This window comes from Plodia interpunctella, chromosome 30, assembly GCF_027563975.2.
Source record: "Plodia interpunctella isolate USDA-ARS_2022_Savannah chromosome 30, ilPloInte3.2, whole genome shotgun sequence".
In the NCBI taxonomy this organism is placed as follows: Eukaryota; Metazoa; Arthropoda; class Insecta; order Lepidoptera; family Pyralidae; genus Plodia; species Plodia interpunctella.
The window spans coordinates 1-16,482 of NC_071323.1; the positions used below are offsets into that span (position 1 = coordinate 1).

The 16,482-nt window shown below is 51.1% G+C and overlaps 2 protein-coding genes across 2 annotated transcripts; one reads left to right on the forward strand and one right to left on the reverse strand.

Annotated features, from left to right (window-relative positions):
• Nucleotides 1-8: 8 nt before the first annotated feature.
• Nucleotides 9-5,729, forward strand: LOC128682581 (uncharacterized; the record flags this gene model as incomplete). The annotated part of the gene is made up of 2 exons (XM_064436939.1): nucleotides 9-5,420; nucleotides 5,658-5,729. Coding segments are annotated over 2 exons (5,484 nt in total), but the record flags the coding sequence as incomplete, so codon positions are not given.
• A 3,955-nt stretch (nucleotides 5,730-9,684) lies between these two features.
• On the reverse strand, nucleotides 9,685-11,715 carry LOC128682345 (uncharacterized). The gene has a single exon (XM_053766993.1). It carries the CDS (start codon nucleotides 11,713-11,715, stop codon nucleotides 9,685-9,687), a length of 2,031 nt encoding a protein of 676 aa, XP_053622968.1.
• Between the last annotated feature and the right edge of the window lie 4,767 nt (nucleotides 11,716-16,482).

The window sequence follows — 16,482 nt, forward strand, 5'->3', positions numbered from 1 at the left end:
ACCCCGGCACTAGAGTAATCCAGTGCTCCTCAAACATCAGCAGCCGGAACCCAGTTAAAGCAGCGATAATAGTTTTCGGTGACCAGTTCAGGATCATACACGATCCTCAGCTGGTGACCGAAACGGAATCTGCAGTGGTGCTGGAAGCAGGCAGCTTCAGGCTTGGAGTAGTCTCTGTATACTTTGACGGAGCGGCCGACATAGGTCCCTACATTGAGCGAACCAAGGCGACATGCAAATCGCTTAACACGCCAAACACCTTGTTAGCGGGAGACGTGAATGCCTGGAGCCACTGGTGGGGCAGCGAATCCGAGAACGAGAGAGGGACGGAATACAACGCCTTCATCAACGAAATGGATTACCACATCCTCAACACCGGAAACACACCGACCTTCGAAGTCTGGCGGAGAAACGTTCTATGCACCAGCATAGTTGACGTGACTGCGTGTAGTTCTTCACTGCTGGGAAAGATCAGGAACTGGAAAGTCGACAGGACGCTCATTACATCAGACCACAACGCCATCACGTACACACTAGAGTTAGGAGTGCGGTTGCAACACGCAGCAGCCCCCACCACTAGAGTGTACAACACCAAAAAGGCAAACTGGTTAGCGTTCGACGAAACACTCCTGTCTTTGCTTGCGGAAAGGGACATAACACCTGCCAGAGTAGGAGAGATAGTGACCGGAGAGGAAATGGAGATCCTTACAGAAGCCTACATAACAGCTATTCGGGAAGCGTGCGAAAGCGCGATCCCTAAGATAGGCAGAAGGCGCCAAGGTACCCCCCTTCCCTGGTGGACGGAAGAAATAGAACACCTAAAAAGGGACCTCGTTCGTAAAAAGAAAAGGATTAAAAACGCTGCCCCGCACCGGAAGGAACACGTACTGCAAGAGTATAATGAGGCCAAGGCGTTATACGCCAAGCAATCAGCAGAGGCCCAAACTCGAAGCTGGAAGGAGTTCTGCACAAAGCAGGAGAGAGAGAGTATGTGGGACGGAATCTACCGTGTCCTCAGGAAAACATCAGGAAGGAAAGAAGAGCCACTTCTAAGGGGACCGGATGGAAAGACGTTGGACCCCAAGCAATCTGCCGATCTACTGGCGAACACCTTCTACCCTGAGGACGCGGTGGTAACCGATACCCCGTATCACACTCAACTCCGAAAAATTGTGCAAGAAACACCTCAAAAGCGTTTGGGAGAATTGAAAGAGGACGACCCACCGTTCACCGAGGCCGAATTGGAGGCTGTGCTGCAAGAGCAAAACCCCAAAAAGGCACCGGGACCGGACGGGTTCACCTCGGACATTTGTGCCAGAGCGATTCGCTGCTCAAGGGAAGTATTCATGGCAATTGCCAACAAATGCCTAGCCATTTCTTACTTTCCGAGACAGTGGAAGATCGCCCATGTAGTCATTCTCAACAAACCGGGCAAAGAAGATTACACCAGCCCCAAATCCTATCGCCCCATCGGACTGTTGTCCGTCCTGGGAAAAACGTTAGAGAAACTTTTTGTGAGAAGACTACAATGGCACCTACTCCCAACCCTCAGCCCAAGGCAGTACGGTTTCTTGCCGCAGCGCGGAACCGAGGACGCCCTGTATGACCTGCTGAAGCACGTCAACGCGGAAAAGGAAGCGGGAAGATCCGTGTTGATAGTGTCGCTGGACATAGAGGGGGCCTTCGACAACGCGTGGTGGCCGGCTCTGATGAACCAACTAAGGATCAGACGTTGCCCCAGAAATCTGTACCTGATGGTGGACTCATACCTCCAAGACAGAAAGATAATCGTTAATTATGCAGGCGAAACCAGCGAGCGGGAAACAACCAAGGGATGTGTGCAGGGCTCCATTGGAGGCCCTACTTTCTGGAACATCATATTGGATCCCCTCCTGCAAAGATTATCGTCCGAGGAAGTCTACTGTCAGGCCTTCGCAGATGATGGGGTCCTGGTATTCTCCGGAGAGTCCATAGATGGAATGGAGGATCGCGTCAACAGAATATTGGAGCGGACGGTAGAATGGGGTAGAGAGAACAAGTTAAACTTCGCAGCACACAAGACGCAAGTCATGTTGCTAACAAAAAAACTGAAGTACACTCCTCCCCAAATCACCATGTCCGGAACAACTCTATCTCTGGTAGACGAGATCAAACTCCTAGGACTGACCATAGACAGGTGGCTCAACTTCAACTCGCACGTGCGAAACATCTGCACCAAAGCGGCCAGCATATATAAACAGCTGATATGCGCAGCAAGAGTCACCTGGGGACTTAATGGAGAAATTATCAGGACACTATACGTCGCAGTAATAGAACCTATTGCGACCTATGGGGCCTGCGCATGGGCAAAAGCGTCTGAAAACCTAACCAACAGGAAAGCGCTAGATACACTCCAGAGGGGTTTCGCGCAAAGGATCTGCAAGGCGTACAGAACAACGTCTCTGCCTGCAGCGCTAATCCTTGCAGGAATCCTACCGCTGGACCTGAGAATCCAGGAAGTGGCATCCCTTTACGAGGCGAAGAAGGGGCTCTCCGTCGACTTCCTACCACCAGATCGTAAACTCGAGGAGATTGTAAAAGCCAAAGATTTACCACACCCGGCCACTAAACTCCAACTAGAGTACACTCTGCTCGAGGACATGACAGATGCCACCCAAACTGCACTCCAGATTACTGGCCCACAGGTTTACACCGATGGAAGTAAAATGGAAGGCAGGGTGGGAGCGGCACTTACATGGTGGGAAGATGGCAAGGAGACACACAGCCAAGTCTTCAGCCTGGACTCCACGTGCACCGTATTCCAGTCTGAGATCTATGCACTCCACAGGGCAGTGTCCGGAGCGTTGGAAAGCGAAGATGCAGCAATCAACATCCTGAGCGACTCAAGATCGTCGCTGGATCTGTTGTGCAGCACTCGGCTAACCCATCCTCTGGCAAAGGCCATAAAGGAGAGCATTGCTGAGATGCGGTCGCGAGGGAGGGAGGTCCGTTTGTTCTGGCTCAGAGCTCACGTGGGAACGGCGGGAAACGAAAGGGCGGATGAGCTTGCCAAAGAAGGAGCCTCGAAAGAGACCTCTTCACCCGATTACGCAGAAGTTCCGCTGTCATACGTCAGAAGGAAGATAAGGGAGGAATCTATAGCCAGATGGCAGGATAGATTCGATACTGCCTCCCAAGGTGCGGTCACAAGAACGTTCTTCCCCAATGTAAGCAAAGCTTACAGTTTCGTGCGAGGAACGAATCTAAATCACCTGCACGTACAAATCCTGACGGGACATGGCGGCTTCGGAGAATACCTGCACCGGTTCATGTTGAGAGACAGTCCCGGATGTGAGTGTGACCCGAATGTCAGCGAATCGGTATGGCACATATTACTCGACTGCCCCAGGTTTCAGACTGCCCGTTACAACCTGGAGTGTATCTGCGACACAAAGTTGAGGCGGGAAGTGTTGGGAGATCTGCTGCAAAATAAGTCAACAAGGAGTCACTTCCTCAACTACATCGAGGAAGTAGCGGCCATTGCGACAAAACGCAATAAGACTGCAGAGGCGCAACCATCCACCAACACTAACACCAACACCGACACCAACTCCACTAACACCGACACTAACACCACACGCACCGACACCATCAACACACAGGTGCAGCAGTACTCATCAGACAACCAAGATCAGTTGTCCACACTCTTAAAAGCCGGAGAAGCGGGGAAGCCCAGGCTGCGGGTCCGAGGAGTTGCCATGTTCATGAACAACAACTCGGAACGAGTGGGAGTGGCCTTCTGCAACGACAGGGCGAAGACTAACATCTATATCTCACCGGGACTCGGACTCCTGTTGAACGGGAGCACAAGCAAAACGACCATGCGCCGTAAAGTTTACGACGCCTTACCTACGGTCTCCGTGGGGGGTCAGCGGTGTCGAATGGTGCGGAGGAAGAACAAAACCATCGCACTTTTCGCCACTGATGACATCTCTACGGCTTTTCAGAAGGTCTGCAGCGTGCTAACGTCGATAGGGGGCTGTGTTCTGGGGGATACTCCCATTCCTAGAGTGCTAAGCGTGGATGCCATGGCAGTGTCTCACCACACGGGCGAAACAAGAGATCATCTGGGCGCCCTTGAAGCCTCAAAACATCATGAGGTAGTGGTATATGAGAACAGAGGTCAAGACCTCGGGTTTCTCTTGAGACGTGACCAGGGTGGAAGCGAAGCCACTACGAGCCGCGGGGGATCCCTGAACCAAGTTCGGGATATCAGCGGATCGGAGAGGCTGCAACAAGCACTCGAAGAGGAGAGTCGCCAGTCGAAGCAGAAAGGCACCGACCAGGACAAAGATAGGAAGAAGTCCACGGTTGCCACACTCCTAAACCGAATGGCCCAAGCTATCGTAAGCCCGGTAAAAGAGAAGATGAGAAAACTCAGAGGAACGGTTCAACTGGAAACGGCAGTGGAAAAATTCACAGCCCCATCCATATCCCGCCAAGAGGTTACGCAGATCACCCAGCGAACCAGAGCGGATATGGGGCTTGTGACCCCCCCTCGGCTGAAGCCAGCGAACGATCAGCTGGCACACATGGAGAACGCTCTTCGAGAGTTCTTAGCGATAACGGCTGCCACAAGGAAAGTCAACGCGGACATCTGCAGTGCGATACTGCAGACTTACAAACGTGGCAACGTCAAGTCGCTCGAAGTGAAACTGGAAGAAGCGGAGGCCGCAATTTACGACCTAGACACACAACGGGTTATACACGGTAGCGTGTGCGGGGAGTATATGGCGGCATACTGCGCAACGGAAGGCTTCATAGAACTCGAAAAGAGCCAGCCGGGAGAGAGGGACCTCATCCGGCCAATATGTCCCCCCAGTGACCCGAAGGTTGTGATTGCCAAGTGCACCAGAGTGATGCTAGAAGACAGAATTCTTGAGATGGCTAACACCATCTTCGGGAACCTGACAGATAGCACCCGACTGGAATGCTTGGCGACCACAGCTTTCACATGGGTGAACGGGGTGCCCGGATGCGGTAAAACCACATGGGTAGTCGCTCACGTCAACATCGAGAGCGACCTCATAGTGACCGCCACTAGGGAAGCAGTCAAAGATCTCAGGGACAAACTGACACCAAAGGTCGGGGAAGAACGAGCCAAACGGCGAGTTCGGACCATGGCCTCACTGTTGGTAAACGGGATGATGAAGGGCGATACGTGCACCCGTCTTGTGGTGGACGAAGCCCTAATGAATCATTTCGGATCCATAGTGATGGCTACAAAGATCACAGGAGCCAGCGAGACCTTGTTGATTGGAGACCACAACCAGCTACCCTACATCGACCGACACAACCTGTTCCCTCTGAAGTACTGCAGACCCCACAAAGTCACGACAGTCACGAAGGAGTTGTTGTGTACGTACAGAAACCCACAGGACGTGAAAAAAAAAAAAAAAAAAAAAAACAATGACACAAAAAAAAAAAAAAAAAATGACACAAAAAAAAAAAAAAAAAAAAAATAGTTTTAAAAGTAGTATAAGCCTGACAAAAAATAAAAAAAAAAAAAAAATTAACTTAAGTAGCAATAAAAAAAAAAAAAAAAAAAAAAAAAAAAAAAAAAAAAAAAAAAAAAAAAAAAAAAAAAAAAAAAAAAAAAAAAAGACGACAATGGACAGAACTACAAAATGGAGTACGTCATGCTCACGAAAATGGTCAATCTGGCGGCGGCGTCGTGGGCCGGGTCGTGAGGTTCCCTCCAATATGGTTGAGCTTTGCGATGGCTGACCCATGCGTCAACTCGTGAACGGGTGCTGCCAGGGGGTCCTGGTCTGCTCCATTCTGGGGTTCTGTTCGTAGAGTTAGAGTTAGTTAATTGTATTTAGTATTTTGTAACCGCCAATGGTATTTAGTTATTAAGACGAAAATTCGCGGAGCGAATTGGATGTTTCAACAAAATTTTCTAAACTTAAAACATTCATTAAATTAAAAAAGGTACAGGCCACGCGCCGTAGCTGAAAAATTTATTTAAAAAAAAAAAAAAAAAAAAAAAAAAAACCTAACCTAACCTAACCTAACCTAACCTAACCTAACCTAACCTAACCTAACCTAACCTAACCTAACCTAACCTAACCTAACCTAACCTAACCTAACCTAACCTAACCTAACCTAACCTAACCTAACCTAACCTAACCTAACCTAACCTAACCTAACCTAACCTAACCTAACCTAACCTAACCTAACCTAACCTAACCTAACCTAACCTAACCTAACCTAACCTATCTTTTTTTTTTTTTTTTTTTTTTTTTTTTTTTTTTTTTTTTTTTTTTTTTTTTTTTTTTGTTCTCGCAGGAGGAAACCCATTTACGGGCGACCCAGGGGAAGAACATCTCCCCCGGAGTGTGGGGCTCCCAGGCCGCTGCCGGCCCGGACTACCCACTAAAACCTCCTGCGGCGTTTTCCATCCGACCGTTAGTGGGGGCGCCATGGGATCGCGGACATTTCACCACGACGCCCCCCGGTTCTGCCTCGCCAGGCGTCCTCACCGTAGCAGACGACGGGCGAATCGTGCCCGCCGCCTGCCACGTCTGCCTCTCCTGTTTAGAGGGGCGTTGGCTTGCGCCTCACGCTCCCTCTCGGCGGCCTCCTTCTGCGACATGACAGCCTCGCAGAAGGAAGCCACCGCATCCCAGCACCTTTCGCTGCACAGCATCTTTTCTACGACGCTGTGCAGCGCAAGGTCGTCTCCTCCCAGCTCCACGTAAAGCTCCACTCTTTCCTCAGCCCATCTTTCACAGTCTGCCAGAGTGTGCTGGGCCGTATCATCCGGCTCCCCACACCCATGGCAGACCGCGCTCTCCTCTCTTCCGATCCTATGCAGGTAATGACCGAAGCACCCGTGTCCGGTCATTACCTGCGTCATCCTAAAGGTCAGCTGACCGTGTCCTCTTCCGACCCAGTCTACGAGCGATGGGAGGAGCGCCCCAATGGTTCTCACGCCATATGGGGAGTTTTCCAGCTCAACTTTCCATCGCTCGAGCAGTCTGTCCACGGCCAGCTGCCTGACCGCCCTCATTTCCCTGGGAGCAAGCCTAATTTGCAGCAACCTGCACCTGGCTCGCTCCCGGTACACCTCTGTCTGGACCTGGGCTTCCAGTTCCCATGGCGGGGTTCCGGCTAGGGCGCAAGCTGCCGCCCAAGCCACCGTCACATAGGCCCGGGCGATGCGATTGGCCACCACTCTCTGTGGCCTACGCAGCCGGGCCTTATTGGCCGCGGAGAGCCTATCCGACCAAATCGGTGCCCCGTACAACGCCATGCTGCGGGTAACTCCCGCATACAGATGACGGCACGAGGCACCAGGCCCTCCGACATTGGGCAGCAGCCGGCTCATCGCCGACGCCGCACTGATTACTCGGGGAGCCAGTTGACGGAAATGCTCCCCGAAGTCCCAGCGTGAGTCCAGGATGATGCCCAGGTACTTCATGTGCGGCTTCACCTGGACTCTCTCCCCGCCAATGGGAATACTCTCGTTCGAGGGCGGTCTCCATTTCCTTTTCCTGCCGAAGGCGATGACCTCGCATTTACTGAGGGCCACCCTCAGTCCCAGCATCCTGATGCGCGTGACCATCAGGTCTGCCGCGACCGCCGCGGCCCTAAGGGTGCTCTCCAATTGCTCCCCCCGGACAGCCACCATTGTGTCATCTGCATAGCAGATGACTATTGTCCGGGGGAGCAGGGCCGCGCGGATGGCCCAGTCGAAACCGACGTTCCACAGCAGGGGACCTAATACCGACCCCTGGGGAACGCCACAGGTCATCGCCCTCGCTTTCTGCCCATCCCTGTCCTCGTAGAGCACCACCCTTCCTGTTAGGTAGTGCCCTACGAGGTTCCTTAGATAGAGGGGCACTCCGTGATACCGGAGCGCCTCCTCTATCACTTCGTAAGGGAGGGAGCCGAAGGCGTTTGCTATATCGAGTGACACGCCAACGGCCCCTCCCCCTTCCTCAATTGCTTCCTCCGAGAACGCCCTCAAGGCCCCGATGGCATCAATGGTGGACCGCCCTTTCCTGAAGCCATATTGGCGGTCCGACACATTGGGCCCCACGTTGTCCAGATGCTGGACGATTCGGGCTGCGACAATGCGCTCCAGCATCTTCCCCGTCTCGTCCAGCATCAGGAGGGGCCTCCACCCCGAAGGAGAGTCCTCAGGCCGGCCTTCTTTCCTTATAAGGACTAGCCGGCCTTCTTTCCACGGCTTTGGGAACCGCCCCGTCGACAAGCAGTCGTCGAACAGTTCTCTAAGGCGGCTCCCAATGTGTTTCGCCGCCACCGGGAGTATCTGACCAGGGACTCCATCCGGACCAGGGGCCTTTCTACGGCCCTCCAGTCGCTTCAGTCCCCAGTCAAATTCCTCATCCGTCACCGGTGGCACGCTCGCCGTGGTGGACTCCCGTTCAGGGGCCGACATTCTCGGAGGAACAAACTCTTCAGCCGTCGGGAACAGGCCTTCCACAATCCGTTTGAGGAGGTCCGGTTCTATGGAGGCCGTGGGGGGGGCGTATCGCAGTTTATTACGTACGGTCCTGTATGGCCTCCCCCATGGGTCCCTGTCGAGCGTGGCCAAGAACTCCTTGAAGGCGTCGTCCTTGGCCTTGGCTATCGCAGTCGACAGGGCCCTTTTGGCCTCCTGGAGAGCGAGGTGCAATCGCGCCTCCTCTCCGTCCACGACATTACGCCGCCGCCTGCAACGTGTATATTCACGACGGGCTTGGTTACTGGCGGATCGGAGTGCGGCGATTTCCTCCGACCACCAGTGAACCGCCGTTTTTGCAGGCAGCGGCCCGGACCTCCTCATCGAGGCGTCGCATATGCGCGTGAGCGACGCCCGAAGGCCTGTTGCCCTCTCGTCCACACCAAGGGAACGGCTTGGTGTGGATCCAATCCATGCCTCAGTCATGGCCGCCTCCTCAGCCAGGTCCCTGTCGAGGCTAGCCAGACTCCATCTCGGGAACCCCCGGTCGCGCCCCCTCAAGCCCTGCACGGGCTGCTGGGGCCTGTTGGAGACCCCCATTCGGATGTACCTGTGGTCCGAAAGGGTCTCCACGTCCTCCAGGACACGCCAGTCCACGACACGCGCGGCAATGACGGGGCTCGCGAAGGATATGTCGACAATCGACGCCCCGTTCCGCCGCACGCATGTGTCGACGTTGCCCCGGTTTAGGACTTCAAGCCCCAAACCCACAGCCCAGTCGTACAGGGCCTCTCCCCTCGGATCGTCGACAGGAGAACCCCAAGCCGAGTGCTTGGCGTTGAGGTCTCCCATCAGTAGCACCGGTGCTGGCGCCGCTCTCCCAATCGCCTCACCAACCCTCTCGAGAAAGACCTCAAAGGCACGCAGCGGCCTGTTGGGGGAGAAGTATGCCGCAACTATGGCAAACTCTCCCCATTTTGCCGCCGCGTATCCCGGGCCACAATCAATTCTCGAGAGGGGTGGGCGATCTCCAGTTCGAGGAGAGGTGATCGCCACCAGCCCGTCTGTGTCTCCGATCCAAGTAGGAAGGGGGGGGACGCAATACGGTTCCACCACGACGGCAGCACCAATGGCCCACTCCGCCACGTGCTGGACTAGGAGGTCCTGTGCACGGGCGCAGTGGTTAATATTGGCCTGCAACACCTCTGCCTGTTGCGGAGACCCGCCTGGCATTAGTGCTCCATCGTGGTGCCCTCAGGGGTTCCCTTGTTTGGGGGGGCCAGTTTGCCCCGTGTGCGCGGGGGATTGCACGAGGGGCCGCCCATAACATGTTTGGCGACCAGCTTGTGCGCAAAACACACCGCGCACCAGGGTTCACTGGCCTCGCACGCGGACGAGACGTGCCCCGCTTTGCCACAGCGATGGCATAACCCAGACCTGTCCACCGGGGACGGGCAGAGGGCTCTAGTGTGGCCAATGCCCATGCACCGGAAACATCGCATGGGCAAGGCCTCCAGCCCCCTGACCTTGGCGGCCGTCCAACCAACAAGGAGACGCCCCTCGTCTATGAGGGCGTTGGCAGCCGCCACAGGGCAGGTGATGATCACCGACGCCGTCATGTCCGGCGCCATGCGAATGTTCCCCACCCTGACTTGTCCCGGCAGACATTTCCCCGCCCTCGCTGTGGCCTCAGTCAGGGCCTCCGGCGTTACACCCTCATCAAGGCCAGAGACCCTGATTTGTGCCGCTTTAAACGGCCTCGTCACCTCCGCCTCTCCACCAATGATCTCCCGGAGCTTCTCTGCGAGGCTGTCCGCTGCAGCCCCGCTGTTAGCTCCGGGTATTTCAATAATGCGGGCCCCCGTTGCCGTGCCGCGAACAGCCGACACATGGTCCACCCCTATCGACGATAGGTCGATGGTGGTGGCCCTCGTAATTACCGCACGGTAATCCAGCTTGGATTCCGGCTTGAGAGTCACCACCACCGCCGAAGTCTTGGGAGGGGTGAATTTTATCTTTTTTGGCGGCTGTACGCTCGTCTTGGGGGCCACCGCTTGGGTAGGCTCCGGCTGGGCAGAGGGGGAGGATTTCTTATTCCTCTTCTTTTTCCCCTTTCTGACCACCTCAGCCCACCCTTGTTCGCCTTCTTGAGGCGGAGGCAATTCAGCAGGTGGCTCGGTAGATACCTGGGCCTGTGCCGTCGCTTGTTTGGGCTGCTTCTTCGCTGGAACAGCTTTAGGTGCAGGCCCAGGTCGTGCTGGGGGCATCAGGGTAGCCCCCGCGGCTACGCTGGCATAATTTTTCCCAGTTTTTGGGGCCAGCGCTTCGACCTCCTTGGTCTTCTTGTCGGCCGCAAGAGGCGGCCGAACAATCGGCTCCGGGGCCAGGAAGCCTCTCTTCTCAGCCTCCTTAAGGCGGTCGCTGACCATTCCCCCCAGCCTGAGGAACACATCTCTCTCAAATGACTCCTTCCATTCGGATAGGAGTCCCTTGATGTCCTCAAGCGAGGGGGTTCCCGCCGCTGGTTGGGCCTCCTTCGGCGCCGACGACGTGCGCTCGGCAAAGGCCGTGCGCAGGGCCTTCGTCTCCTGCTGGAGGAGCGAAAGCTGTTCCCGCATTCTCCTGTTATCCGCTCTGAGTATGCGGACAGCCTCCGACTCCTCACACTGGGCCTCAATTTTGCCCGCTGCCACGATTATATCATGGCAGGCCTCATTCATGGCCCGCCATGCCGTCCCCTTCAGGTTGCCGGATTTTCCGGCCTCCGCCAAAACCTTCTGGGCAGCCGCCCTCACCACCTCGAGGTGCTCGTCCACGAGGCACCTCTTCCCGCTCTCCTGGCTGGCCTTCAAATACTTGCTGGTACCAGCCCTGTCCAGCTCGCGTTCAAATTCGGCATAATCCGCCGAAAGATCGCGGAGCCTCTCTCTTGCCTCGGCCGTCCCAGAATACGAGCCCCGACGAGCAGCCCGGCCCCTCGTGACAGAGGAAAGCTTGTTGGAGGCCCTTTCAGCCTCCTCAACACCCTCCGAAGCTTTCCTCTTTGGGGCTTGACCCCGCTGCTTCCCGCCTAACTTAACATCCGGGAGCCAGACTGACCCGTCCGAGTCGGCGTCGGAAAAGTAGAGCGACTCCGATCGGCTAATCGCCGTCTTCTCGCTCTCCCCCACACTCATCCCCTCCTCTTTATCCCCCCCAGTTGATCTCTTCCCCCTTGGGGTCAGAGACCTTCCCCTCGAAGCTTTGGCCACGTTCCTACCCATGTTGGGCCAGAAGTGACCAATTCAAAATAAATTAGCCCCAAATGGGGCAAAAACAAGCAAAATCCACAGACAGGGGGCAGCAATTGGCCCCTGCCTGGTTACAAAAAGCTAAGCTACCCCGCACCAGCGGTCTGGTAGCTGTGGTCAGAAGCACAACCTTGCTTTTTGTATAGAAGGATAGGATCTCGCCAGTGCCCCAACTCCACAAGGAGCCAAGACACTGAACCCGTCAAAAACAAAACCAAAAGAAAAACTCTTGGTGCCAAAAACCACCAAGACAAGACACCCCAGATTGCACTCAACACAGCCTCAGCGCACTTGATACACCTCTCAGCGCACTTGATACACCTCTCAGCGCACTTGATACACCTCTCAGCGCACTTGATACACCTCTCAGCGCACTTGATACACCTCTCAGCGCACTTGATACACCTCTCAGCGCACTTGATACACCTCTCAGCGCACTTGATACACCTCTCAGCGCACTTGATACACCTCAACCTAACCTAACCTAACCTAACCTAACCTAACCTAACCTAACCTAACCTAACCTAACCTAACCTAACCTAACCTAACCTAACCTAACCTAACCTAACCTAACCTAACCTAACCTAACCTAACCTAACCTAACCTAACCTAACCTAACCTAACCTAACCTAACCTAACCTAACCTAACCTAACCTAACCTAACCTAACCTAACCTAACCTAACCTAACCTAACCTAACCTAACCTAACCTAACCTAACCTAACCTAACCTAACCTAACCTAACCTAACCTAACCTAACCTAACCTAACCTAACCTAACCTAACCTAACCTAACCTAACCTAACCTAACCTAACCTAACCTAACCTAACCTAACCTAACCTAACCTAACCTAACCTAACCTAACCTAACCTAACCTAACCTAACCTAACCTAACCTAACCTAACCTAACCTAACCTAACCTAACCTAACCTAACCTAACCTAACCTAACCTAACCTAACCTAACCTAACCTAACCTAACCTAACCTAACCTAACCTAACCTAACCTAACCTAACCTAACCTAACCTAACCTAACCTAACCTAACCTAACCTAACCTAACCTAACCTAACCTAACCTAACCTAACCTAACCTAACCTAACCTAACCTAACCTAACCTAACCTAACCTAACCTAACCTAACCTAACCTAACCTAACCTAACCTAACCTAACCTAACCTAACCTAACCTAACCTAACCTAACCTAACCTAACCTAACCTAACCTAACCTAACCTAACCTAACCTAACCTAACCTAACCTAACCTAACCTAACCTAACCTAACCTAACCTAACCTAACCTAACCTAACCTAACCTAACCTAACCTAACCTAACCTAACCTAACCTAACCTAACCTAACCTAACCTAACCTAACCTAACCTAACCTAACCTAACCTAACCTAACCTAACCTAACCTAACCTAACCTAACCTAACCTAACCTAACCTAACCTAACCTAACCTAACCTAACCTAACCTAACCTAACCTAACCTAACCTAACCTAACCTAACCTAACCTAACCTAACCTAACCTAACCTAACCTAACCTAACCTAACCTAACCTAACCTAACCTAACCTAACCTAACCTAACCTAACCTAACCTAACCTAACCTAACCTAACCTAACCTAACCTAACCTAACCTAACCTAACCTAACCTAACCTAACCTAACCTAACCTAACCTAACCTAACCTAACCTAACCTAACCTAACCTAACCTAACCTAACCTAACCTAACCTAACCTAACCTAACCTAACCTAACCTAACCTAACCTAACCTAACCTAACCTAACCTAACCTAACCTAACCTAACCTAACCTAACCTAACCTAACCTAACCTAACCTAACCTAACCTAACCTAACCTAACCTAACCTAACCTAACCTAACCTAACCTAACCTAACCTAACCTAACCTAACCTAACCTAACCTAACCTAACCTAACCTAACCTAACCTAACCTAACCTTACCTAACCTAACCTAACCTAACCTAACCTAACCTAACCTAACCTAACCTAACCTAACCTAACCTAACCTAACCTAACCTAACCTAACCTAACCTAACCTAACCTAACCTAACCTAACCTAACCTAACCTAACCTAACCTAACCTAACCTAACCTAACCTAACCTAACCTAACCTAACCTAACCTAACCTAACCTAACCTAACCTAACCTAACCTAACCTAACCTAACCTAACCTAACCTAACCTAACCTAACCTAACCTAACCTAACCTAACCTAACCTAACCTAACCTAACCTAACCTAACCTAACCTAACCTAACCTAACCTAACCTAACCTAACCTAACCTAACCTAACCTAACCTAACCTAACCTAACCTAACCTAACCTAACCTAACCTAACCTAACCTAACCTAACCTAACCTAACCTAACCTAACCTAACCTAACCTAACCTAACCTAACCTAACCTAACCTAACCTAACCTAACCTAACCTAACCTAACCTAACCTAACCTAACCTAACCTAACCTAACCTAACCTAACCTAACCTAACCTAACCTAACCTAACCTAACCTAACCTAACCTAACCTAACCTAACCTAACCTAACCTAACCTAACCTAACCTAACCTAACCTAACCTAACCTAACCTAACCTAACCTAACCTAACCTAACCTAACCTAACCTAACCTAACCTAACCTAACCTAACCTAACCTAACCTAACCTAACCTAACCTAACCTAACCTAACCTAACCTAACCTAACCTAACCTAACCTAACCTAACCTAACCTAACCTAACCTAACCTAACCTAACCTAACCTAACCTAACCTAACCTAACCTAACCTAACCTAACCTAACCTAACCTAACCTAACCTAACCTAACCTAACCTAACCTAACCTAACCTAACCTAACCTAACCTAACCTAACCTAACCTAACCTAACCTAACCTAACCTAACCTAACCTAACCTAACCTAACCTAACCTAACCTAACCTAACCTAACCTAACCTAACCTAACCTAACCTAACCTAACCTAACCTAACCTAACCTAACCTAACCTAACCTAACCTAACCTAACCTAACCTAACCTAACCTAACCTAACCTAACCTAACCTAACCTAACCTAACCTAACCTAACCTAACCTAACCTAACCTAACCTAACCTAACCTAACCTAACCTAACCTAACCTAACCTAACCTAACCTAACCTAACCTAACCTAACCTAACCTAACCTAACCTAACCTAACCTAACCTAACCTAACCTAACCTAACCTAACCTAACCTAACCTAACCTAACCTAACCTAACCTAACCTAACCTAACCTAACCTAACCTAACCTAACCTAACCTAACCTAACCTAACCTAACCTAACCTAACCTAACCTAACCTAACCTAACCTAACCTAACCTAACCTAACCTAACCTAACCTAACCTAACCTAACCTAACCTAACCTAACCTAACCTAACCTAACCTAACCTAACCTAACCTAACCTAACCTAACCTAACCTAACCTAACCTAACCTAACCTAACCTAACCTAACCTAACCTAACCTAACCTAACCTAACCTAACCTAACCTAACCTAACCTAACCTAACCTAACCTAACCTAACCTAACCTAACCTAACCTAACCTAACCTAACCTAACCTAACCTAACCTAACCTAACCTAACCTAACCTAACCTAACCTAACCTAACCTAACCTAACCTAACCTAACCTAACCTAACCTAACCTAACCTAACCTAACCTAACCTAACCTAACCTAACCTAACCTAACCTAACCTAACCTAACCTAACCTAACCTAACCTAACCTAACCTAACCTAACCTAACCTAACCTAACCTAACCTAACCTAACCTAACCTAACCTAACCTAACCTAACCTAACCTAACCTAACCTAACCTAACCTAACCTAACCTAACCTAACCTAACCTAACCTAACCTAACCTAACCTAACCTAACCTAACCTAACCTAACCTAACCTAACCTAACCTAACCTAACCTAACCTAACCTAACCTAACCTAACCTAACCTAACCTAACCTAACCTAACCTAACCTAACCTAACCTAACCTAACCTAACCTAACCTAACCTAACCTAACCTAACCTAACCTAACCTAACCTAACCTAACCTAACCTAACCTAACCTAACCTAACCTAACCTAACCTAACCTAACCTAACCTAACCTAACCTAACCTAACCTAACCTAACCTAACCTAACCTAACCTAACCTAACCTAACCTAACCTAACCTAACCTAACCTAACCTAACCTAACCTAACCTAACCTAACCTAACCTAACCTAACCTAACCTAACCTAACCTAACCTAACCTAACCTAACCTAACCTAACCTAACCTAACCTAACCTAACCTAACCTAACCTAACCTAACCTAACCTAACCTAACCTAACCTAACCTAACCTAACCTAACCTAACCTAACCTAACCTAACCTAACCTAACCTAACCTAACCTAACCTAACCTAACCTAACCTAACCTAACCTAACCTAACCTAACCTAACCTAACCTAACCTAACCTAACCTAACCTAACCTAACCTAACCTAACCTAACCTAACCTAACCTAACCTAACCTAACCTAACCTAACCTAACCTAACCTAACCTAACCTAACCTAACCTAACCTAACCTAACCTAACCTAACCTAACCTAACCTAACCTAACCTAACCTAACCTAACCTAACCTAACCTAACCTAACCTAACCTAACCTAACCTAACCTAACCTAACCTAACCTAACCTAACCTAACCTAACCTAACCTAACCTAACC